Source organism: Protopterus annectens, chromosome 1.part0, assembly GCF_019279795.1.
Source record: "Protopterus annectens isolate FY-2018-M chromosome 1.part0, PAN1.0, whole genome shotgun sequence".
In the NCBI taxonomy this organism is placed as follows: domain Eukaryota; kingdom Metazoa; phylum Chordata; order Ceratodontiformes; family Protopteridae; genus Protopterus; species Protopterus annectens.
The window spans coordinates 495,707,575-495,734,659 of record NC_056725.1 but is presented as its reverse complement, the minus strand read 5'-3'; the positions used below and the strand labels follow the sequence as shown (position 1 = coordinate 495,734,659).

The window sequence follows — 27,085 nt, the reverse complement described above, 5'->3', positions numbered from 1 at the left end:
GGCATTGTGTTCAATTATGGGCCTGATGAGGGATGAGTAGAGAGGCATGATGACCTCCCCTGATCTAGATTTGAATCTCTTCATGATTAGGTGGGCTAAATAAAATGTTTTTCTAACCACTTTGGCCACGTGGTTGTCAAATGAGAGATTGCTATCAACTTGGGTCTCCAGGTCCCTAATTACTACTTCTGTACTTAATGGATTACCACCTATGTGGTAATTTGTGGGCACTTTGTTTTTGCCAAAGGGGATGACTATACACTTTTTGGCGTTTAGCTTGAGGTCATGGCTCTGGCACCAGTTGTCTGTTTCTATGAGGCCCTTTTGGAGGATGCTTGTGTCGGCTGGAGAGTCGATTATGGCGCCCAGTTTGCATTCATCTGCGAACTTGGTCAGCCACAGTCCTTCCGTGTTGGCCTGTACCTCCGAGAAATATATACCGTACAAGAGGTTCCAGGACTGAGCCTTGTGGGACGCCACTTGTAACTGGTTTGGAGTCTGACATGGCTCCAGCAATTCTAACTATGTGGGTTCTGTCCTTGAGCCAGTTTGCAACCCATCTAGTGACATAGGGGTTTATATTTAAGCTGGTGAGTTTATCTATAATGCTCGAGTGGGGTATTGTATCGAAGGCTTTTGCGAGGTCCAGGTAGGCTGTGTGGACCAACTTCCCCTCGTCAATGGCCTTGGTGACTGTTTCAAAGAAATCGACCAGGTTTAAGAGGCAGGATCTGCCCTTAACAAAGCCAAACTGGGTAGGATCCAGTGTCTGTAGGTCCCCAATATCTTTATTTATGAGGTCCATGATGATCCTTTCCATAGCTTTGCAGACCAAGCTAGTCAGGCTTATGGGGCGATAATTTCCAGGATACGTTGAGGCACCACCTTTGTGGAGAGGGAACACTGTTGCTGTACGCCACTCTTTGGGTACATATCCTGTAGTAAGGCTGAGATAGAACAGTAGTTTTATGTTTGGGTTTAGCTTTTCTTGGAGTTCATGTAGGACGCAGCCCGGGACACCGTCTGGTCCCATTGATGCTGTGTTTTTTGCTTTGGAGAGGGCGGCTCTTACCTGAGCATCTGAGATGTCAGGGGGGGCAGCACTCTGCTGGGATAGATATTTGCCCTTTTGGTGGGGAGAAGTTTGCGCTGAACCTGTCAGCTAGGATGTTGGCAATGTCTGTGGGTTCGATGTATTTTTTTGTCATTTTGGAGTAATTCTGAGCATATCTGGGAATTTCCACCCAGGTTCCTAACATAACTAAAGAAAGCCTTGTGATTATTCTTAGTGTCTTGTGCATTTTTTCTCTTGAAGCTGGCCTTAGACGATTTTATGAGTGCCCGAAGTTTTTTGCTAATACTGATCAGCGATGCCTTCCCTTTTTGGGATTTTGCTCTGTCATGTAGTAGCTTCCTCCTTCTATTGTATAGTTTGTTTATGGCTGGGGTCCACCAGACAGGACGTCTGCCTTTGGAGGATTGGGTCCTGGTTTTATTTGGGATTGCATGATCCATGCATTCCTGAAGGTGTTCATAGAATGCGTTTATAAAGGGTTCTGCGGTGTGGGCCGTATTTTCCACAGGCTCGGGGGCTTTAAAGGATTCCACCTCGGTTTTGAGGAGAGTGAAATTTGTTTTAGAGAAGTTTTTCACTGTGGTTTTCTGGGCAGAGGGTGGGGTTGGGATGTGAATATCCAGTGAGATTAGTTTATGGTCTGATCTTACCAGTGAGGGATACACTTCTGGTCTGGAGCATAGAGTCCCCATGTTGGTGATGATCAGGTCCAGTATGTTTTCCCCTCTTGTGGGAGTGGTAACAAGTTATGGAATTTGGGGTTGAGCATACTAATGGATGCCACTGCAGTTATGGAATTTTAATAAAAGTTTTGGTTGCTATTTAACGTTTTTTCTTTTTTCATTTTTCCATGAAAACTGTTGGAGAAGTTTAAGATTATGTTGTCAGTTGCTAGTTATTGTTTCTTAATGTCTACTAGTTCAAAACCCATTAGAAGTATGTAATAAAAAAAATTAAAAAAAAAACAGCCTGGCTCTGCCTTAAAGTTTCCCACATCTGCAGTGAGGAGATCCCCAGACTGAGGACCAGGCCCATAGGAACTGCTTGCAAATTATCGAGAGACATCTGCTGGTGATGTTGAGAAAGTATCAAGGACTGGGATGCTGTTGAACATGTGGAGTTACAGAAGGTCCATGTGCAAGCAACATTTTGTGTATAACAAGGCTCTCCAAAGTTAAAAATGTTGCGTAAGCAATATATATTAGCATGAGAATACCAGCACATAGATATTGCCAGTTCTGACATGGCTCTGAATGGGAATGTATACAGGAAGTTGCTTGGTATATGCCTTTTTAGCTCAGTATGTCCTTCATGGCATTTGAAGCATGCATCTGTGTTTTCACTTTTGTGAGATTGGTAACTTTATCAAGGATGATTTTGTGTGTGTATGTATCTGTAAATGTTTTGTTCACTAAGTTTTGCTTCCTCCTTTGAGTTTTAAACTTAATCCTTATCTTTCTCACAGGATGCCCTTCCAAGACTTCTTGAGAGAGTTCTCCAGGATAGAAATCTGTAACCTGACAGCAGATACTTTGTCCGGGGATGATGTGAGCAGGTGGCACACTGCTAATTATGACGGCACCTGGAGACGTGGCAGTACAGCAGGAGGCTGTAGGAACCATCCAAGTAAGAAAATAATTGTTCCAGTCTGTATTTGGCAGGATCAAGGGAGAGATGAATTGTCTTTTTTTTCTGCTTAATCAAGGGAAAATGTGCTAGCTGAAAGAAGTTACATAGAACTGATGCAGTATATAGGACCACAGCCATCAGTGGTAAAAGACTAATAGGGGCCGTAAGTTTTGCCTGATTTTCTTATCAGTTATAGAATCCATCGAGCTAACATCAGAGACCTTTCTTTCATGGGTGTAGAGTTCTGATTTATGTTTATTTCCCCTCCGTTTTGATATTTGTTTTGGTTTTTTCCTTCCATTCCATTTGGATGTTTGATTCTCAAAGGTTTTCATGTGTAGGGGGTGTATGAGCCCTTCATGGATGCAGTGGCATCATGTGCCATGATAGATTAGTATGCTCAACCCCAAAGCCTTACTTGTTATTTTCTATTTCTTCTATTTTGGAAAGACTCTTAATGTGAAACACATTAACTGCAAGTAATACGTTATAGCCCTGAGTAGCATCCTGCCTTCGCCCAGAACGATACCACAATATAAGGACAAAATGATTGACTTCAACAATTGGCTAAGCTTCTGGTGTCATTCAAAGGGGATCCAGTATCTGTCTGCTTGGGACGACATGATCGACAGACCATGATGCTTTGCCAGAGATGGTCTGTACCTGTCGCCCCTGGGATTCAGGTTACTGGCAAAGGCTGTTGCCACCCCTATAGTGCCTTTTTTAGGCAAAGTTCAAAGGACAAAACCACCACTGTAACAGGTACAAGCATGCAAAATCTGAAGGTAATGCTACTCAATGCTAGAAGTCTAAACCTCAAAATGCACTCTCTCGAGGCACTCCTAAAAATGGAGAACATTGATATATGTGCAGTAACTGAGACCTGGTTCAAGGCTCCAGAGAGCACCCCTGCAATACCAGGCTACAACTCTTACCATACTTTTCGGCCACCAAACCAGGATCAAACACTAAAGGTGGAGGAGTGTCCATATTCACCAAGGATGTTCACAACCACCAGGTTAGTTGCCCAACACAATGCGTCTGAAATTCTCCAGGTGCAACTAGCACTAGGTAAGACTGAAATCCAAATTGTAGCTTGCTACAGATCCCCCACCATGCCCCAAGATTCTCACTACACATTTCTAAACATACTGGAAAATATTAATATACAACCAAACACCCTAATATTGGGTGATTTCAACTACTCTGCCATTAACTGGGAAAACTACTCGTGTACCAACACCTTTGCCCAGCGGTTCTTGGAATTCATAAATTTCATTGCCCTGGATCAACTAATCCATAGTCCCACCAGGGGCTCCAATATCCTAGACCCGGTCATTACCAACATGGGAAATTGATGCTCCACACCTATGATCACCCCCTCGTTGGTCATGTCAGACCATAAGCTAATCACCCTTAACATCCACATTCCACCCCCACCCCCCAGTAAGGAAACCTCTATAAAAAACTTCTGTAAAGCCAACTTCATGTTACTCAAGTCAGAAGTTACAAACTTCATGACACCCATGCAGACGGGAACTGAAAGTTCGACTGCTGAATCCTACACTAAGGCACTGTACGAGCACATCCACTCATGCATGAATCGTGCCATCCCAAATAGAACCAATATGCTTTCCTCCAAAAAAAGGAAGCCAATCTGGTGGCTCCCTGCCATAAACACACTTTACAACAAAAGGAAGAAACTGTTGCAGAAAAGAGGAAAATCCCAGGATGCAAAAAACTCACTTACCAGCCTCAGTAAGAAGCTGAAATCCCTCATAAAATCCTCCAAAGCTAGTTACGAAAATAAAATTGCCAAAGATTCCAAAGACAACCACAAGGCATTCTATAACTATGTCAAGAATCTAAATGGCAATGCTCAGATCTGCTTTGAGCTACAACAGAATGGCATTAAATATGCTGATCCCAAGGATATTGCCAATATCCTGGCAGATCGATTCACTGCCAACTTCACCCCCCTCTCAACCCCTAAATGGCCCATCTCAATACCAGAAGATTGCCAAATTCCAGTAATAATGGCCACACAAGTAAAAAACGCACTCTCCAAAGCTAAGAATACAGCATCCATGGGACCAGATGACATCCCAGGCTGTGTACTACATGAACTACAAAATGAACTGGCACCTCACCTAAGTGTCATGTTTAATCACACCCTCATCTCAGGCTTCATGCCCACTGAGTGGCGCACAGCTACAGTTATAACACTCCACAAGGGGGGATCCACCTTGGATCCCAGGAACTACCACCCCATCAGTCTGATGAGCCTGATCTGCAAGGCCATGGAACGTATTATCATGGAACTTATAACCAAAGACATTGGCAACCTTAAAATACTGGTCCCCACCCAGTTTGGGTTCGTGAAGGGCCGATCTTGTCTCCTGAATCTGATTGACTTCTCCAAATCAGTCTCCAGAGCTGTGGACGAGGGTAAGGCAGTCCACACAGCCTATCTGGACCTCGCCAAGGCCTTTGACACCATCACCCACTCTGGAGTCATAGATAAACTTACTAAGCTGGGCATTAATCCCTACGTCACTCGATGGGTTGCCAATTGGCTTACTGACAGAACCCACACTGTAAAAGTTGCTGACTCCAAATCCAGCTCCAGATAAGTGACAAATGGAGTACCTCAGGGTTCAGTCCTGGGACCTCTCTTGTTTGGCATCTACTTCTCTGAAGTACAGGCCAACACTAAGGACTCTGGCTAACAAAATTTGCAGATGACTGCAAACTGGGAGCCATTAATGAATCCCCAAATGAAGTGGATACTCTACAAAAGGGCCTTACAGAAGCAGATGCTTGGTGCCAGAGCCATGGGCTCAAACTCAATGCCAAGAAATGTATAGTTATCCCCTTTGGGAAAAAACATGTACCCATGAATTACCACATAGCTGGCAGTACCCTAAACACCGAAAGTGTGATAAGACTTAGGGACACAGGTGGACAGTGGTCTCACCTTCAACAACCACATCACCACAACAGTCAGAAATCTTTCTATGTGGCACACCTCATCACCAAGGGCTTTTCATCCAGAAAAAAAGGAGGTCATTGTCCCACTGAACTCATCCCTCATTAGACCCATTATAAAATACAATGCCCCATTTGGTATGTACCTCTCAAGACATCTGCAACAACTGGAAAGGCCGCAGAGATACCTCACTAAAAGAATCACAGGCCTAAAGCAGATGCCCTATGCTGACGCCTTAAAAAACTCCAGCTATACTATGTCGCTTATCGTCTACTCTGAGGCTGTCTCTGCTTAACATACAAGACCATGTCAAACCCAGAGCTGCTGGACATGCTACACTTAAAGAAATACCAATCTCTCAGAGCCACACGCTCCAGGGATCTAAACCTTGTCATCACAATAAACAAAACATGCTGGAGGGATAGGTTCCTGACGCAGAGACTCATTAGACTCTGGATTAGACTGCCCATACATGTCAAGCAGAGCACCTCTTTGGCCCTCTTCAAAAGGAACCTTGATGACTGGATGGGAGAAAAGAAATTCACCCCAGGGATCATGTCAGTCGCCCTGCTAGACAGGGGTCCAGGGAAGTAAATAGTGTGAGAAGAAATAGCCAGGGAATTGTTATGGCAAGGCTTTTATAGACCCTAGGGCCGATAGCCTAGTACCAATCTATGAACCTATGTTGGACAGAAAAAATGAAAAAATAATAAAGCTACCACTGCCATCCACTTTGCAGCAGTCAACATCTTTTCTGCTGTGGAAAAGGGATGGATCTCATAATGACTTTTCATTGACTTGAAAAGAACTTCCATAATTGTAGACCATTCCCTAATCCATAAATGCTGAAACTCCTAAAATGGATGCTAAACTACTGTACTGGCAGAACTTTTAAAATCCAAGAAAGAAAGCCATCACTTGAGTAAAGGAGCCTTCATGTTTGGGATTCTTCAGTGATCGGTTTCAGATCCAGTACTGTTCTCATTGTTAGCAACACCAGTGTAAAGCCTCCAAGCTGCAGTCCTGACTTGTTTTGCAAGTGCCCGTGCCATCATTCTGCCTTGATCAGGAATATATATCACTAACTGTAAAGCAGAAAAAATGGAGTCTGATTTCAGCTTATGGCAATGGGTAAAAGCCAGTAAATTCTTAACTGACTGCAGAAAAAATCCACTTAACTCTTGCTTGGAATAAGCAAAAGACGGAAACTCCATTGCTAGTCTCTGTTGCTGACCCAAATTAGAGTATAATAAACAAGGTTCACATCCAGAGATTACTAGAACTGGACTTCTCTTTATCCTTGAGAAGATAATGAACAGTTAATTGAGCAACATCACAGTTCAGCGCTTCTTCATCTATAACCACTTTACTCCAGAATCAAGAAGGGAACTTAACCATAAACCTATCCATTACCAAATTTGAGTTGGAGAACAGTTTCAGCAAGATAATCTCCAAAAATTGAAATCTCCTCTCTACCGAAATTTAGAATGAAACTGACTATCCAGATTGTAGGACAAAACTTTTAGGTCTCTTCAAAGGCAGCCACACTTGTCACTACTTTGATGTCAGAGGGTAATAACCATGGTCCTTCACACACCACCACACCTTAAGAATGTAATACTTGCTTGCTAGCAACTGAGAAAATCAGCAACAGATTCAGTTTAAAATGAGAAGCCATTGAAATGCTATTTTTTCTGCTTGTGGATACAATTTCTGTTTATTGAGGTAAGCTGTTTATAGTAAACATTTATAGTTTTGAAAACCAGTCACTTCTGTAACTTTCTATCCTGAAATTTGATGCAACTTAAATGATTTGTACAGATGCTCCTCCTTTATAAAACATTGTGATTGCTACTGTTCTCATTTAATTATCAGTAGCTAATGTTGTGCATTGCTAAATGGCCCAGGTGGTATCTTAAAAAAAACAAAAAGGTCCTGTGACTATCCCACCTACCCAGTAATATGCTTAATGTCACTGCTGGAGAAAGCCACAGGTGTTGTGCTTTGTAGGTATGTGTTACTAAGGATTTAACTATTCACACAATATATACAGTGTCAGTTGTTGAATACCCCCATAGGGACTGAAATTATTTCTGGTCCCTCTTTCTAAAAAAATAGTTGAAAACTACAGGAAAAGGGAAAGACTATTCAGTCTCCCCCCATGTACCAAAATATAGAACAATTACTTAATGGAACAGCATCTCCTTTACTGCAAGTTGTAAGGAGCAGTGCAGTTCAAACAAAGACGGCCTTGGAAAGAGGCCAATAACCTTGTGGCAAGGAAGGAAGCAATCAGTACTGATTCTGCACCTCCAGCTTTACACAGCCACTCCCTGGGAAGAATGGCTGTCTTCCTGATAAGGCTAGCTTTGCCTAACCTTATACTATTGAGTAAGAAAAGTAAGTGCCACCAGTTATAAAACAAAGTTCAAATCCCTTCCCTTCCTGTACAAAAGTAGCACCTCTATCCCAGCCCCAAGCCAAATATACAACACCACTGTCATGTGGTACATAAACAAACAAGAGGACACAAAGGCACACCTTCTTTGCAGATTAGCTCTTCTTGTTTGGGAGTTTGCTGTCAAACATCATCTGATCTTTCAGGTGGTTTACAATCCCTCAGAGCACAGTGTTGTGGCAGACAAGCTTAGCAGGTCCAGGACAGATCCTCATGAATGGATGCTTTGCAAAGAAGACTTCCTGGACATTCTGTCAGTGGGGTCCTCCTCAGGCAGATCTAGTTGGACAGGCAACCTCCCAGGTTCTGTTCCTGGGTGCCAAGTTCTCTGGCTTGGAAAGTGGACACCATATCCTTTTCTTGGACAGGGATATTTATGTATGCTTAACTCCCTGTTCCTCTGTTGTGAAGGGTCTTACACAAGATCATGTTGGACAGACCCAAAATCTGGTTACTGACTCCCTTTTGACCCAGACACCATTGGCTTCTCCTTCTTTTTTATCTGCCCGGGGCAATCATCACAAGTTACCTCACAGGATGGATCTCCTAACACAGGACAAGATCTCTGTCATTTATTCTCATATGCTCACCCTGCATTTGACTGTTTGGGTGATATGACTTTTCCTTTTTGGCACCAATTTTCTGATGATGTGCTTTGGGTTTTGCAGGAGGCAAGAATACCTGCTACTAGAAAATCCTATGTTGATCAATGGAAAAGATTTCTCATTGGTGTCACGGGCATGAACGGGATTATCTTTCAGTGGACATGCCTACTGTTCTTTCTTATCATTGTGAGTTTCTCAATTCTGGGATGGCGTATTCATCTGTTAAGGCTCATTTGTCAGCCATTTCTGCTTATCTGCCTTTGTATTTGTCACTTTCCTCTGGATCTGAAGTTGAACAACTTTTAAAAGGCACTCTGTTAAAGGCTTTTTTCAGCAGAGGAGTTAGAGAAATTCAGACTTTTGTGGATTTTAGTAAACAAAAATCAGATCTGATATTGTTAATCCTCATTCATTCCTTACGTATGGGTATCGGTTTCGACCTCGGAGCTGAGCCGACCATCTTCCAAGCTCGCGTCAGCTACAAGCTCTCCAGCTAACCTCTTACCCATAATTCCCCTCTTCCTGTTACCTCAGATTTCATTTGCCGCGTTGCCATTCGATCGTGTCAAGCTGCTTCTCTTGAGCTAAGTATAGATATTTGTTGTCAGACTAGTCTGTTATATAACCTTTCTGTCAGAAAAGTTTCAAATTTGTTGTCTCTTACCCTATCGCATTTAGCGACCATATCTACACTTTTTACAGCGAGGTATTTTCTCCCTTACCATCATTGGTAATCCCTTCCTTTTCTTCATTACCTTTGGGTATTCTTTCGTACCATTGCTGGTACCTTTTCTTCTGTCTTCTTTTTTATCATGGCAGATAAAAAAGGTAGTCCAGGATTTAAAAGGTGTTCTGATTGTGGACACAAATTACCTACATCAGATGTACACTCTTTGTGCGTTTATTGCTTGGGTGTGTCGCACTTATCTGTTGACCCGCCCTGTGGTATTTGTAAAAATTTTTCCAATAGAACTTTGATTGAAAGGAAAAATAAGTTGTTGCTGAAGGGACTTCTCAAATCTCCCTTTTCAGAGGCTATTTCTGGGTCGGAGGCTTTAACCCCTCCTAGAGCCCATAAGAACATTTTGGATGATCCTACTAAGGCCAAGTCTTTGCCTTCGTCCCCGGCTGGGGAATCCCGCCAACCAAGACCTAAGAAGGCTAAAGTTTCTGCTTTGGAGCTCACTCAGTCGGCCCCAGTGCTTTCGGTGCCTAGACCTTCTGCACCGAGGCCTTTGGCGCCACCAGTGATCTCGGCTCCATCTTCTCCTGTAGCCTTTACTATATCGGTACCGAGGGGCTCCTCGGTTCAGACTATTGCGACTACTACACCGGCACAGACTATTCAGTCGGTGCAGACCTTGACCATGTCGGCTCCGACATCTTTCTCGGAACTAACCGCTCAGTTATTGGCACCAATTTTGTCGGTTCCAGCTTCGGTACCGGCAACCACTTTGGCACCGATCCCTTTGTCAGTGCAGACCGTGACCTCGGCACCAATGATTTCCTCGGTGCAGACACCCGTAGTCCAGTCTCTGTCAGCACCGTTTTTCTCAGTGCGGACTGGTGAGGTGGGCACCGAGCTTATTTCTTCTGTAGACAGACCTTTTACTCCCTCAGTCTCCGTGAGGTCCATTAGAAGCCTTTCCGAACAAGACATCTTGCTTCTTGTGGATCACGTGCTTCTGGCCAGAGGTATCTTGCCCCCCAGGACCCATCCTTCCTTGGGAGGTGATCACCCATCGCTAAAGATCCCTTCTTATTCTCCTCCTTCATTGCCTTTGAAGTCCATTGATATAGCATCTACGGTTCCCTTTATGGATCTCACTAAGGAACCACAATTGCCTTTGTGGCAGGAGAGTTTTGCTACAACCCAGGATGGCAGTTGACACCAGTAATTTGTTTCACAGTCATCCGGGGACTCCGGGTCAGCAGGCTGACCCATTTAGGGGAGGGGTGACTCGTCCTGGACACTCACCCCTCTTCAGGTGGACCAGCCTTCCAACTGATGGAGAAGGCTCTGGCTTCTGCTGGCAATACTGTGCTGTCTATCCCCCCCGCCCTCCTCTGGTTCACTGTGTTCACAAGTCGCACCTAGTGGACACCGGGTGCAAGGGCCTAAGGACATATTCCCACAGGAAACCCCCTTTCCGTAGTCTTCCCCAGCTTCTCCCTTAGAGGAAGTTCACCGGAAAAGTTTGTGTAAGAGGAAGCACAGGGACTCCACAGAGGAGTCCCTCACTGAAGACACAGACTTTGGGAGGGATCCCCCTGGTCACCCTCTGAGGTATCCTTTGGTGATATCCTCGAATTCCTTAAACAGAGAGGTGACTGGCAGCCCTCTAATCCGACCTCTGAGGAGTCTGTGTTCCTGCAGGCTTTTCGCGCCCGGACCCCTACCTCCTGGGTTACTACATCTGCCAATGAACTTGTTCGGCTCATCGTGCAGTGTGCCTGGAAGGCTCCTGACACCGTCAAGGCTATTCCCCAGTGGCCAGATAAGATTTTGTCCCCTCCTACTATGTCTCCCCATTGGTCTAAAGGTCTTCCTGTGGATGCTCTGGTGGTGGCGGCCGCAACCAAAAAAGATCTGGTGGAAGAAGAAAGCCAGACTGTACACCCGCCTAACAGAGTCCCGGGTACTGGACAGGATAGGGAAGCACACCTTTGCATCAGCGACCTTTGCTATCAGGTCCTTGAATTATATGACAAACTTTACCAGGCTTCAAAGGGATTTGATTTCCGAGCTCTCTGAAACCTTGGCTGGTACCATGTCTGAGGAGGTCCGTGACAAAGTGGCCTCTCAGCTGGCCACCATTGAGTCAATATCTAACTCCTCCATGCGACTGATATCTCACGCATCAGAAGGAGCAGCTAGAGTGGCAGGTTCAGCTGTGGTCTTGAGACGACAAGCGTGGATGCGCTTGTGCAATTTCACGGAACCCTTTAAGGCTTCCTTTCTTAACACTCCCATTGAAGCCTCTTTGTTGTTTGGACCCACAGTTAAAAGCACACTGGCCAGATGTAAACAGGACGATAAGACCCTTTCTGCCATATATGTCCGTTATTCTTCCCCTCAACGTACTTTATCCCAAAACAAAAAGAATGGGAAGATTTGGTTCAAGATATGGTCCTTTCCATGGCACACAGGCTGAGTTCTCCCCGTAGAGGCAGAGGGGGAAACTCACAGGGAAGTCTCCCCTTTTGGGGCAGAGGTGGTCCGCGTAACCAGGATTCCAGGGACTCTCTTCCTGGCCAGTCCTACCAGCGCTCCTGAAGAGCGGCCCAACTCCTTTCCTCTGGAGGTGGTTGGGGGTCATGTTTCCTTGTACCCTTCTGCCTCGCTAATCATCACCACCGATTCTTGGGTACAAAAGATTATAACCAGAGGTTATCATATCCCCTTCAATCTTTGTCCTGTCCCTTCAAAAAACTTTCCCGACGTTCCACCCAGTCAAAGGGAAGAAGCAGCATTAGAGATAGAAAAGCTGCTAAGAAAAAGAGACAGCATTGGCTTCCCCTTCTGTTTATCTGCCCGGGGCAATCATCACAAGTTACCTCACAGGATGGATCTCCTAACACAGGACAAGATCTCTGTCATTTATTCTCATATGCTCACCCTGCACTTGTCTGTTTGGGTGATATGACTTTGATTCCTTTTTGGCACCAATTTTCTGATGATGTGCTTTGGGTTTTGCAGGAGGCAAGAATACCTGCTACTAGAAAATCCTATATTGATCAATGGAAAAGATTTCTCATTGGTGTCACTGGCATGAACAGGATTATCTTTCAGTGGACATTCCTACTGTTCTTTCTTATCATTGTGAGTTTCTCAATGTCTAGGCTGGCATATTCATCTGTTAAGGCTCATTTGTCAGCCATTTCTGCTCATCTGCCTTTGTATTTGCCACTTTCCTCTGGATTTGAAGTTGAACAACTTTTAAAATGCACTCTGTTAAAGGCTTTTTTCAGCCGAGGTGCTAAAGAAATTCAGACTTTTGTGGATTTTAGTAAACAAAAATCAGTTGTGGATCGCTGGTTTGCTGTGTGTGATATTCTTGTATTTTCTATCTGCTGTTCGAGTAATGGTTAGAATAACTTTTAAAAGGCGTCCTTCATATTAGACCCCCAAGAAAGTCCACTCCACCTTATTGGGACCTTAATTTTGTTCTGGAAAAGTTGACTCAGCATACTTTTTAAAATGCAGCTCCTTCTGCTTTGTAATGTTGTACTTGGAAGCCTGCGTTGTTGGTGTCTCTTAGTTCTGCCAGGAGAGTCTCTGAATTCCAGGCCATCATGGCAGTTTCACCTTTTTTTTTTTTTTCCCACAGGTGTAGAGGTTCTCTTTCACTAGCTCTCCTTTTTTGCTCAAGGTAGTCAGTGACTTGTTCTTAAATCCGTCTGTTTGCCTTCCTTCTTTTTCCCTTCACCTCAGAATTCTAGTGAGAGGATTCTTTGTACTTTAGATTTACATAGACAGCTCAAATGTTATCTGGATAAGACTAAAGACATAAGGAAACTTGAGCAACTTTTTGTTTCTTTTTCATTCCAAGAAATTGGGTTTTCCTCTTGGATTTCTAAGGCCATTTAATTTTGTTATTCTTTTCATGGTAAGCAGCTTTCTTTCATTTGTGCTCATTCTATCAGGGCAGTAGCCTCTTCAGGTTCTTATTTTAAGGGCATGGATGCTAGATACATTTTGGGAGCTTCTTTTTGGTCTCTTGTGCATACTTTACTAAACACCACAAGTTAGATGATGTATCAAGGCCAGAGCTGGATTACCCTGCATGTCTTTTTTTTTTTTGGAAGGCTTTTTGGTGCTTCCTCTCCCATCTTCCACAGTAGCCTTTGTACTCTCCATTTTGTAAGGAATACTGCAACAGTGATAAGGAAGGAAGGGCATAGTACAGTTGTAAAGAACTTACCATAACAGTAGATGTCCAGCTTTTCATTGTTGCAGTATTCCTTACTAAAGGGATATTCTACTGAGGGTAGCTGTACATCTAGCCAGCATATCAAAACCTTAGGTCCAGGAACTGTACATCAGATGTATGTCCTTTGTCCAGGACGTTATTTACATAAGTGACACACAAGCGCCTAATCCTCACAACTGCATTGCCCCTGGAGAACAACCATAGAGGAACAGAAAAAAATAATATGCAGATCCTGAAAGGAGGGAAAGAAGGACCCCTTGACCAGAGAGTAAAACAGAAACCGAGAAGGTGGAAGGATGGAGGGAAGGAATACTGCAACACTGGAAAGTAGGACATGTACTATAATGGTTGAGTTCTTACACAGCTGTACTTTCACAAGGGTCAGAGGTAGTTTGTTGAAAGAGGAAAGCATTACAAGTTCACCAGCTTCCCCCGTTATCTTTCTCTTGCATCCTTATTGCTTATTTAATTCTTATCCTCAGTGTTTTCCCATGTCAGAACAAGGAGACCCATTCCAAGATGGTGGTCGTCTAGTGTACACCCTCTCCGTAGAGCTCCCTTCCTTATCTACAGACTCAGCTGAAATATCATGCTTTAAATACCAACTCTCACGACTTATGCAAAGGAATCAAATATTTTAACCTCATTCATCGGAATCAGAGGACTATTGAGCTCATCCAGACAAAAGAACAGGTAATATATCGTATCATCGCTCCAGTAATCTCAGCCACATGTATCCAAGGGGCCCTAGACTAATTACTGCACACTAATAACTACCGTGTCTAGACTATGGCTGATAACTCGGACATAATGGAGACACAAACTACCAAAGCTAAACTCTCCACAATCTTCTCTCCAGAGAAAGATGTGGTCTCCAAAAGGCAAAAAATCACTAAACAATCAGCGGAACTCAACAAATCAAGTGCTAAAATTAAAACTGAAGCCAACTTCCACTTAGATGAGCTTAAATCAGCGCTTCAACCTATACATCTTGCCATACAAGGATTCTCGGATCAGTTAACCAATTTTGGCAAAACCATTAACCAAATTGTGGAAAGAGTGGATACTCTTGAACACAAGACTCAGGCTAATGAAGTTTTGATCCAGTCCTTGTCTGAAGAACTGCGCGCCAAAGCTACAATGCTATCGGATCTACAAACTAAATTAACGGACCTAGAAGCTAGAAGTCACCGCAATAACATACTAATTGGAGGTCTCCCTGAGACCTATGTTAACCACAATTTATTGTCAACCACCAAGCAAATCTTCGAAGCTTTACTGGGCTCAGAAAGCTATCCTACTGGCATAGTTGTGGAGAGAGCGCATAGCGCCATACACAAACACCAAGACACTTCTACTCCACGCCAAATCTACACTAAGCTGCTTAATTTCCAGGACACTCAAAAAATTTTAATGGCTGCTAATAAACAAAAATATTTTATCTGGAACAAACACAAACTCACCTTCTCTCAGGACTTGCCTCTCCCAATTAAAATAAACAGGCAAAATTTGGCTCCATTCTGTGCAGACCTGATCAAGAAAAATATCAAGTTCCAGATGCGCTACCTGAGCGCTTTAATCTTCTCATATAAGGAAACTAAATACATGGCCAACACCCCAAAAGAAGCAAAAGAGGCTTTTCTTAAAGCCTTCAATAACACCCCTGTTCTGTAATGTGCCTCAGTACTGGAATAGTACTATAATACTTCTACTATAAATGCTGGAGTCTTGAACATAATTCTTCACTCACCAGATATCTCTGCTCTAGTCCCGGCTACATCTTACAAAGTAGTTGGATCTCTACAGAAATGCACAAGGTTGTTGGCCCCATATATCTTCTTGATCTATTCTGCGAGACATTGATCTTCGGAACAACTGGGAACCTTGTTGTATCCAGCTTTAGTGGTCCAGGGGATCTTTTTGCTTGGTGACTTCCTGTGGTTCCCATGCTGTATGTTGCCCCTCTGATGTCAAAGCTACTAACTGTCTCTTCGATCTGCCAACTTCCAGCCTTATGACTGACTTGTCTCCGCTTACACAGCAGTAAGCCATCGATGACTCCTCAGATTATTTACATTAACATTACGCTAATTAATATTGCTTGATTGCTAAATATCTTTTCTGCAACTTGTGCCTGGCTTTCCCAATAATTTAAAGGGGTGTTTTAGCATGTCAGCATTCACCTCGATCAATCAATGCTATACACACACTTTGAATGCTTCCTGCCAGGTCCAAGCAATAATTCAAAAGGTTGCCAATATTATTTCTGTCAAACCCTTTATGTTGCTTGTTTGTTGTTGCACCTGATGTAACTGGTCAGTATGTCCTGTTCTTCGGCAATCTAGTGCAGATAAGGATATGGCTAAATTAAGCAACTTGCCATATAGGTAGAATTAGAGGCGTTAACAACAATAATTCAATTAAAATGTTGTAAAGTCTTTATTAATGGAAGACATTGCCTCACTCATTGATTTCGAATAACCAACAGCATATTTACTTATGCTTATTATCTAACTTGTAACCTTTAACTTAGTTTGGGGTTCATTGTGAGTTATTTATATTAGACTCTGCCTGTGTTTTAGTAAGTTGCAACTATATTGTTCATCGCCTACCTGAGAGTAATTCACATACTATTTACTTCTGCTGTTTCAACAGATACTGCATTTGCTTAGTCCTAGGTTTTATGTTATATTACCTAGCCATATTAGTATTTACAGACAGATCATTTCTTGCCTAGTTAGATAATATTAGTAGATAAAATTAGTGGGTTATGTTATGTAGTGCTAGATTTATAACCATATGTGTATATGTAAGCCTGCACCCTATATGAGCTCAACTCTTATGTCTTCCATCTTTTGTTTGTACTCTATACATTTCTTTATCATCCCTCTCCTTTGTCCTTTACCTTTAGTACTATGCTATAAGGTTTCTGAGTTTGGCTTTTGCTATTGTTAATTCGGCTGCTTGCATAGATAAATAATAAGCGGCTAGAATATTTTTTTTTTTTTTTACTAGTGTTTTTCCCTTCTGCTTCCCAATCTAACCGCCTGTTAATTTTTCTCCAAACATTAATCACTACCTAAGTCTTCCCATGTCTATATGTCATTATATGGTTACTTCTGGCTACTCTTCTTTTATCATTCTTAGCTCTCTAGTGGAGCTCATGGATGCATGATGTTAGGGTCCTAGTATGTTCTGTTTTTGGATGTGGATTGCTATGTATATATGTATAGTGTTACTTAATGTAATTTTAGTCCTTTTTAGGACTATATTCATGACAATTTTTTACTATGTGTTTTCATTGTTAATCAAGGTTTATTGGAACTTTTGTTACTTCATTTGTATTCCTTCACTCAAAGGGGTGGGGTGGTTAGGCACCGGGGTAGATTTGAAGGAATACTGTGCTACCATTATTATTATTATTATTATTATTATTAGTCTCCTCGTTCTACATGATGATATATGGTTTCTCACTTCTTCTAAATACCTAATCTCATTTTCCATCCTTTTCCTTCTTGCGTGTAAATACCTTCTTCAAGGGTAAGGTTATATTAAACCCCAAATTTATAGTTCTCTTTTAATTAGTGATTATGGCTTGGTCTGTCGACTCATGGAATGGGATTACAAAACAAATCAAAAAAATCTCTTCTCTTTCACTTATTATTTAAATCACAAGCTAATATATGTTTCCTACAAGAAACGCATATGTACAAAGAGGACTGGTCTAAAGAAACAAAAAAAAGTGCATAAAATCCATCATTTCTGCAGGTGATAGTTCCAACTCTAAAGGGGTGGCCACTATAATCAAAAATGATTTTCATGGGGTAATCTTAGAGGAGAAGTCTGATAAAAATGGTAGATGGTGTTATTTCACCTCTGTTTCCTAACTCCAACAAACCAATCCTTTTTTTCAATCTTTATGGCCCATGTACACAACAACAAGTCTTCATCTTAGAGATTTATAACATTCTTTCTGCTTTTCAGGACCACCACATTATTTTAGGGGGGACTGGAATGCTGTTATAGACCCCAGTATAGATCACACCAGCAAATCTCCCTCATACAATTTCCAAGCATCCCTAGCACTAGAGGATTTGATAAATGACTTTAACCTTATTGACCCCATTTCATTCGGTGGCCATCTATCTAAAGACGAAATATACACATATTATTCGAAATGCTATAATACATGGTCACATTTAGATTTCTTTCTAGTATCTGATTCCCTCTCTAAATTCAAGATAAACTTCTCATTAGAACCTAGATTCTTCTCTGATCATTCAAGAATCTCTCTCAAGATCAGACACGCTCCAGGATCAACTTCTCCCCCCTGGTATAACAACTGGACTCTGAACAGTAACCTGCTTTGTAATAAGGTCATAACTCAAGAAATTATAGAAATACTATCAGACTTTGGCTCTAATCTTGAAATGTCGCATATCCCATTTGATATCCAATGGGCCGCCTGTAAGGCCAGATTAAGAGGTCTACTAATCAACAAGGCCTCCTATTATAAAAAACTTTACAAAAATAAGGAATCCAAGCTAATCTTGTGGATTTCTGATTTAGAAAAAAAACAAAGGTTAAATCCAGACCCTAACTTAAACAAAGTAATCAACAATTCTCAAAAAGAACTGCTAGAACTTAATCAACAAAACCTTTCCCTATCTGAACAAAAACTTATTGCAACCTATTCAGAATGGGCGCAAATCCCCTCTAAAACTCTGGCAAGAATAATAAAAAACAATCAGGGCTCCCACAGAATCTCCTTATTACATTTCCAAAATAAAATTTACAATTCGGACTCAGAAATAATACAACTTTTCTCGTCCTTATACTCAGATGTATATTGTAGGAAAGTAGATTCCTCTATTAACCTGCATATGGAGAGCTTTCTGAATTCTATTAAGTTCCCCTCCCTGAATGAATCCCAATGTTCTATGCTTTCTGCTCCCTTGAGTCTTCAAGAAATCCAAAACGTTACTGCCAGTCTCAAGGTAGGCAAATCCCCTGGCCCTGATGGTTTTACTCCTGAATTTTTTAAAACCTTTAATCTGATAACCTCCCCCATCCTTCTGAAGCTATTCAACTATATTATAAAAATGGAATATCTGATTTACCCTGGAACACCTCGAAAACCATTCTAATCTTGAAAAATAAGAAAGATAAAGCCCATTTCGCTAATAAACATTGATATTAAAATCCTAGCGTCTATCCTGGCGAACAGATTGAAAAAAGTTATGCCCTCTTTAATCTCCTTGGAACAGGCCGGTTTTATGACTCACAAACACACTTGGGACAATACTTTTAACACTGGACTCCTTAATTCATTTCACCAAAAAAGTGAAAAATCCGATCTATGCACTAACTTTTGAACGCTTCCAAAGCCTTTGACAGGGTGAACTGGGATTTTCTGTTCCAAACCATGGCTCATTTTAACATACCTATCACATTTTCTGATATGATTAAATCTTTATATAAAAATACATACACATATCTTTGTATCAATAAAAACCTATCCAAATCAATAAAGATCACAAATGGTACAAGACAAGGCTGTCCTTTATCCCCCTTTCTTTTCAACATATTTATAGAACCATTCTTTCTATATATTGCCCAGAATACCTTCCACATGATTCCCAAAGTCCTAAACACGGAAATATTATTTTCTGCCTTCGCAGATGACCTTAACCTGTATTTCCAATTTCCTAACACTGACCTTAGTAAAATTATCAATTCTATTAATACGTTTTCAAAGGCCTCAGACTATCAGATTAACCATAAGAAATCACACATCTTTCCTGTCAACCCTGTTGGTCACATATCTAATTATTTTCCTGATTCTCCCTTTCAGACAACCTTTGACATTAAATATCTTGGTATTCACTTCGAACATAACCAATTATCCATGTTCCAAAATAATTTTCTCAGAACTTGGTCAAAAATTCTACAGGACCTTCGTAGATGGGAATTAATGAACTTATCTCTCTTATCCAAATCTGCGATAGTTAAGATGAACATACTACCCAGACTCCTTTATCAATTTAACGCCTTAGATCAGATAATATCCAAGACTTTCTTATCAAAGGTTAATAAAGAATTAGCCAAATCTATCTGGTTTCCTAAATCAGTTAGAATCTCATACTCTAAATTAATTTTCCCTAAGAGTAAGGGCGGCCTCGGTCTACCGAACTTTCAATTGTACTATACAATTATTTGTGCTAATAGAATTCTGTCTATCTCGAAACTCAATCATGGAGAATATAAATCTTACCCTAACTGGATTAAACTATGGTATCAACATGTTCAAGCCAACAAAATTAACCCTGAAGCTCTTCCTTTTCTCTCCCCGGATGCTATCAACAATTCTAAGTTATCCACCAATCTAAAACATAAAATCAGAACTTTTCAAGTTCTGTTAAACTATATTAAACTTGATAAGGTTCTTCCTCTACTCCAACCTCTCCACTTAAATCCCAATATTAAAATAAATAATCTGATTATCAGTCTTTCTAACTTTCCTCTCATTAAAAATACTGTGGTCCGGGATATTCTTAAACACAGAAATGAATCACTTACCAATCTTCGCATAATTCTTAAGATCAATAATAAGTACACAACTATTCTCCGTCAATTACGAGAACTAGTCTCATCAAAATTCGCCCACCTCATGGTCAGTAGTCAAGATGTCACCAAACTGGAGGTAGTCATCCAAACTCTTTCGAGTTCAGAGAAAATGCTCTCTAAATCATACAGTCTGCTGAACTCCATAATACACGACTCGGACTGCCTTTTCTCCGGCTATTGGGACAATCATAATACACATCTTTCGGAGAAAAAAAAGCTATCTGCTATAAAAAATACCTTAGAACTATCCCCATTTAAAAGCTTATTTGCACACAATTAATGATTAATAACAACTCATATTATACTCCCTCTGTCCTAAACAAGTTTGACTCCAAGAACTCTCCCTCATGTCCGTGTTGTTCCTTCCCAAATGCTGATCTTCTACACGTTCTATGGTTCTGCAATTACTCACACAAGCTTTGGTCCTCACTAAAAGTTTGTCTCGAGAAAATGGGATACCACAAATCGACCCTCTCCTGGGAAATAGTGATTCTTCATATACCTACTACAAATCTTTCTAAATTTGATATGCATGTACTAGTTATTCTATGCTCTTTTATGAAATTATATATCACCAAAAACTGGTTAGAATGTACCAGACTCTGTTGGAATAACTTTAAGGAAATGGCCCTTGCATATATCTCAGCACAGAAATTTATTACAAAAGGACCCAGAAAAGTTGCCGTCTTAGGGGAAAATCTGGAAAAGGGTTCTAGACCTTATCCTTAGTGAATAACCGACCTAATATCTTTATTTAGGACTAGGATTTACCTTACACTTCAGGATGAACCTTTAGGTACACTGGTATCTCTGAGAACCATGTCTCTCTCCTCCTAATCTATCTCTCTATATACTTAGTATGTTTTTCAGGTTTAATTTGTTTTACAGGGTTAATATGTGCTCATTTTATTTGCTTATTCATGTTATATTACTGGTTTCTCTCTTTCTTGTTATTATTATGAAATAAATAAAAAGTTATTTGAAAAAAAGAACAAGGGGACCCATATTTATCATTACCAGAACAGTTACTTGATCCAGACCCTTCTCTGATGAGAACTACAGGAGGATCCCTACAAATGTAGTCCATTGCTTAACCAGTCTTGGGCTTACTCTGTTTCTGCACAAGTCCACCCTGACAGAAGCATATTTCAGGACCTTCTTGGGGAGGAGGAGTTAGATAAAACAAACAGCAAACCAGTCCCTGCCTAAAGAGAGTGTTGGATCATTATTTGGCCAGACCACCCAGAAAAAACACTTGACAAGCAAGGCTCTGTCTGAAAGCACTGATCTGTGTGTCAGTCTGAATGTTGAGGGTACTCCTAGCCAGACTAAATATGGGGAAGATTCAGTGGTACCTCAAAATTATGTGCTGCAAAGTAGTACTATCGTTGCTTTGGAAAAGTGCATTCCCCTGATCCCTGGCATAAAGTGTTAGCCTGATTGTTGGGATCACAAGGATCAGTCCAATCCAGGGATGCTCTTTGATGTACGTGCCGGAGTTCTAACCTTACCCACAGATGCTTTGCACTTTTTTTGGGAGGGGAGGGGCACATTCAGCCTACCTTAAAGTAAATAAATAAATGCATAATGACACTACTCTAGTTTTCAGTAGCATAAGGATAAGAGAGATGATGCCCCTGGTATTTGCTGTGGACAAACCTGTATGGCATCCAGGCAAATTAAAAGTAGCGACAGACAGTATCACTATGATATACACACAAGGAGGCATGCACTCTTAATTGAAAAGTGGAACTGGCCTCAAAGTAGAGGCTACATTTCTGAGCTATATTGAGCCCTAAGATCAAAACTCTGGAGACCAGATGAATAAGTCCTACTCCAGTCCCTGTGAGTGGAATTTGAGTAGTCTAGTATTTCAGGACATAGTACAGAGATGAGTAACGTCAGATGTGGACTTGCAACACTGGTGATTTATCTGTTAAAAAAAATGTATAATGAATACCTGTGTGGGAAGCCTAGGCAACAGATGCCTTGTACAGGGGGAGCACTCTTTGAATTTCCCCCTTTACCCTCAGTACTTCAGAAAGCAATAGTAGAAGGAGCAAGGCTCACTCCAGTAATTCTTCTCAGACCAAGGCAGCTGCTATTCTCCCAGCTGCTGTAGATGGTAAGGAAGGGGCCATTACCATTGCCAAAGTTATGCATTCTGTTAAAGCAACAAAAGTGATAACTAGTTCCACCAACCTTCAGGTTTAATTGTATGAATAATTTCAATCTAATCCTGTTTAGGGGTCACTTTTCAGAGGAGATGGTTTACACTTAAGAGTAAGCCAGGAGGTCCAGTGCTAAAAGCCCTTCTTGGTCAAATGGAATAGGTTCTCTTTGTTTGTTATTTCAAGGAGACATAGTTTTCTACTGCCTATGGAAATAGACAACCCTGTATGGCATCCAGTCACATTAAAAGTAGTCTTGCACATGTGTTGAAGTGCACTTCTCAGCATTTCAGCCTTCCTCCATTGCTCATTTCTTTGTCATCCCCTATATCAAACACTTTTTAGGGGGTATACTGCATCTCAAACCTGTTAAATGGCCTATACCCCATCTTGAGATCTCATTTTGTGGTGGAAAATTTCCCTTTACCCCCATTTGAGATTATCTCCTCATTGTCACTTAAGTTTGCATCTTAGAATGTCTATTTTTGGTAACCCTTCTGCTAAGAGTACTGCTGAGCTGCATATCCCCATGTGCAAGGAACACATTTAGTTTTGCATAATGACAGGATAGGTGTTAAACCTTAGGTCTAAATCGTTATTTTACGCCAAAGTTACCTCAGAGCTAACTTTCAATTATACCATCCAGCTGCCAGTATTTTTATGTGTGACCCAAACCAAAAGGAAGAGGCTATTGCATTTGATGAATGTATATCTGAGATACTTTGTAGGGAGAACCAAAGATTTTTTTTTTTTTTTACAGATAAAGCAGAGTAGTGTCCTTTGTGCTAGATAAAAAGGAAGACCTGTGTTAAAATAAATTCTTTCTAAATGGCTAGCAAACTCCATTTTTTTTGATTATTTTTGAAAATACTGAAGTGTAGGCAAAGGTGCACTTTATAGTGACCTCAGCCACCACAGCAGCATTCTGCAGGAATGTATCCGCCAACAACAAAAACATTTCTGAGGCTACTGCCTGGACCGCTGTCTACACCATCTCCTAACATACAGATTGTACATACAATCCAGAAGCAAAGCAAGATTTGCTACTGCAGTCGTACATGGCATAATCTTCTCAGAGGCCTAAGGTCGGGCTTGTACTTTGGTAGTTACTTTTTTTCATTAATGAAATATTTCTACTTCAGTATAAAGCTTATGAACGAGTGTGTATAGACCCCCAACTTTCCCCTTATCTTTAACCTCTGCTACCTTGAGAGGAACTAAGAAGAAAAGAACAAAGAAGTATTTCTCACTTGTTGGGGATTATTAGTGACAGGAACCTCTTTCTCCTTTCTAGACCTAATCCTTGTAATTTGGTTGTTCACTGGAGAATCTTGATCTTTCCAATTTGGGAGTCCTTGTACTATAACCCCTTTCCTTATCCTTGAAGGCTTTACTTCCAAGGATCCTGGGTAGGTTGAACAGCTTCTGACTTTTCTGGTTGGTAGAACAGGAGTAAGTCACAGAAGTCTGATCTGAGATATGTTGCGGCAGTCTTGTTGGTGACGTTTTTTCTAAAGAAGAACTGAAGATGATACAGGACTGCTTTTCCTTTTGGCTACACATCATACCACTACCTTTAGCCTAGAAAGGAGATCATTTGTGCTCTGTGGATGTCTGAAAGTTCTGGCAGTTAGGCTGGAAGAGTGGGTGCCTGTTTGCTGCTAATTGACATGCACAGGGAATTCTACTGCAGCATTGTCTGTTGTCTATTATTGTGATGAGTTTATGCATACAGCTCTGCATTGACCCTGAGCTGAAATATGTTATAACTGCTTTTGGTAGCTCAGGCTATCTCTATTGAAGCTGTTCTTGTGGAAAATGGGTTTCAGGTCCACAAGTTGGAAACACCAAATTGTGTCTTTAAATGGAAGACCATGTTTTTATTTATTTTTTTTTCACCCTAACCTTCCCACCTATTTAAGAGAGACCTGTTCACTACAAACCATAGTTTAAAGCTTTAATTGGCCATATGTAAAACTTCTTAGTCTGTAACTGTACATCATGGCAAGTTTCTTCTCTTGTTTGTATAATTGCTGCTAATACTTGCATACTGAGCTGTCTGCAGTTAATATCGACACAGAACTATGTTATAATTTTTGGAAAAAAGGTATGTATAAAATTACTTTATTAATTTACAGGATAGCCCATGCCTGAATTTGCTGGTACTAGATTGTTCTTTGTTTACTTGTGGAATTTTCACCAAATATTTATCCAGGTCTGCATTTCTGCTGTGATTTTATATTCACCGAAATCTTTATACCATCAGGTAGTTAGCACAGTGGATTATGGGTATGAGCTGTTAACAAACCGCATCCTGTAGTTGGTTGTAGTTTGATTCCTTCCACCTCCATTGCCTACTGTGTGATTATGAGAAAGTCACTTAACCAGACAGTATTCCCAGATTCCCCTAAAAAGGGGTCACAAACCCATTGGGCTTACCCAGTTAAGAAATAAGTAAAATAAAAATGCATGCGCAAAATAATTTTTTTCTTTTGCACAATATACAGTTGAGGTTTAACATTATAGGTGCAGATTTTTTCTTTGTCATGTCACAAGTGTAAAATCTGTCTTTCACTACTCTGTCCATTTAGTCCATCACTGCTTGAAAATGTCAGCACATTTATTATATTATTAATGATGGACTCTAACTGTACCTCGTAAATGTCACATATTTTGACTGGCATCACTTATTTTGACCCTTAGAAGCCCTCTGAACTTTGGAGAAGACTGCAGATTTTCACACTGCGCAGTGAAATATCAAAAGGATAACTATGTGATTTTCATTGAGGCATTGGGGATTGAAGAAGAGCCTTGTGTGATCAGCACATGGAGCTTATCTGTGATGCTATATATATATATATATATGTGTGTGTATATATATATATATATATATATATATATATATATATATATATGTGTGTGTATATATATATATATATATATATATATATGTGCAGACAGGAAATACTCGGGCACTATATCTTCAGCTCCCATGAAGACAGATGCTTTCTTATATGCACCTGATGGAGTGTAGTGAGATTTTGAGCAGTCATCCTAGGCAGACGTCTGTGTGTTTTATTGGATTTAGCATCCTTCCCAGAGACCTCAGCACATTGTTGTCAAAACATAAACTCTGGACAGAGTGCGTTGAAGGATGTTTTTCTTCTGCCACATTGAAATTTAGTTCCTGCATTCACTTATCTCACCTGTCCAGGTTCCCATTCTCTGTAGTCAGTAATATGCTGAAAAGGCTTCCTGCGCTCCCCTTGGAATCAGTAAAGTGCTAGTTAAGGGCCAGTGTCTGGGTTCCATGGTGTGCTTCCATATGGCTTGCTGTATGTTTGAAGCTGAGATGGTGTGTTTGAGGCAGCAGAGTCAGATGTGCCTCTATAGGATGGGAATGACTACAGCTACTCTGTTGTAGTGAGGAGTTGTCGATAATTCATGCTGGGAAGATCTTCTTTGTCCAGTCCTGGATCCAGTTGATCACTCCATGCAGTCACATCTTAAAGTTCTTAGGTCTTTCCCCGAAAAAGGCTTTTCCAAGAGAAAAAGCAACCTGTGCAGAAGAATTACAACAGGCCCAGCTTCTCGTCTTCAGATGGAATGTGGAGGCGATCACTGCTCCTGGACAAGGCCACTTGTTCTCCCATTATTGCATGGTTTTGAAGGAGATGGAAGACTTCTGCCCATCCAGGCCTTCAGTGACTGATTAAATGCATCCAGTGTATCAGGTTTTGGATGATGAACCCAGGGGATTGTCTGTAATTATTTAAGCCACCTAGATAATCACTCATAGTGGACTTGATTGCCATATATTGGCATATACCAATTGATATTGGGCCCCTCTGGAGGTTCAAACAATGTCCTGGCCAGTGGTAAAAAAAAAGTGTTAAATCACCAAGTACATTACATAAAATGAGGAAACACAAAGATGCCTCTTTAATACAATAAGCCAAATAATTAAATCAGAAACATTTATTAGGCACAATTAGCGCTTTCGTCCCTCTAATGGCTCGTGACTGCTTCAGAGTAAAAGAACTTCCTCTTGAGTTCATTATATAACTACTCAAAATCCATACGCACAGCTAGAAATTTAAAGAAACAGGACCATTTAAATTCACATTATTACAGTACTAAAACGTACCCCATATGAGGTACACATCTAAGTTCATAATCGCATATTATTCATCGCAAAGTCCAAATCAAAGTTAAAAACTGTAAAGACATTTTTCATGTTCGTACAAGCACCTAAGATGTTTATCATGTCAATGGCTTATTGTCTAATAACGTAGTGCTTCCAGTTTGTAAGACTCATTGAGACCATAAGGACCCATGGCATTGGTCTTAAGTTGCCACTCATTAAGTTGCCTCTCAAGTTCCTTATATTCCAACCTTACCTTCCAGGGGCTATCCTGGTCAACTACATCCATGATGAAGAAACCAAATTCATGTCCTTCATGGTTTTGGATGCGTTTCCAGAGAACATTACTTGGGTCTTGTTTTTTGACATCCCTCAAATGCTTGTAAACCCTTTATTTCAATGCTATCATGGTTTTACCAATATAGAAAGAGGTGAATTTTCTATATGAAGCAA

General features: G+C 40.9%; 1 protein-coding gene across 5 annotated transcripts in view; it reads left to right on the top strand.

Annotated features, from left to right (window-relative positions):
* Positions 1-27,085, top strand: part of CAPN11 (calpain 11) — a 1,381,576-nt gene that overhangs the window by 863,193 nt on the left and 491,298 nt on the right. For all 5 annotated transcript variants that reach the window (XM_044060753.1, XM_044060742.1, XM_044060725.1 and 2 more), the window contains one exon: positions 2,541-2,701. In XM_044060753.1, the coding sequence (XP_043916688.1) occupies positions 2,541-2,701 (161 nt within the window). The remainder of the gene's footprint in view (positions 1-2,540; positions 2,702-27,085) is intronic.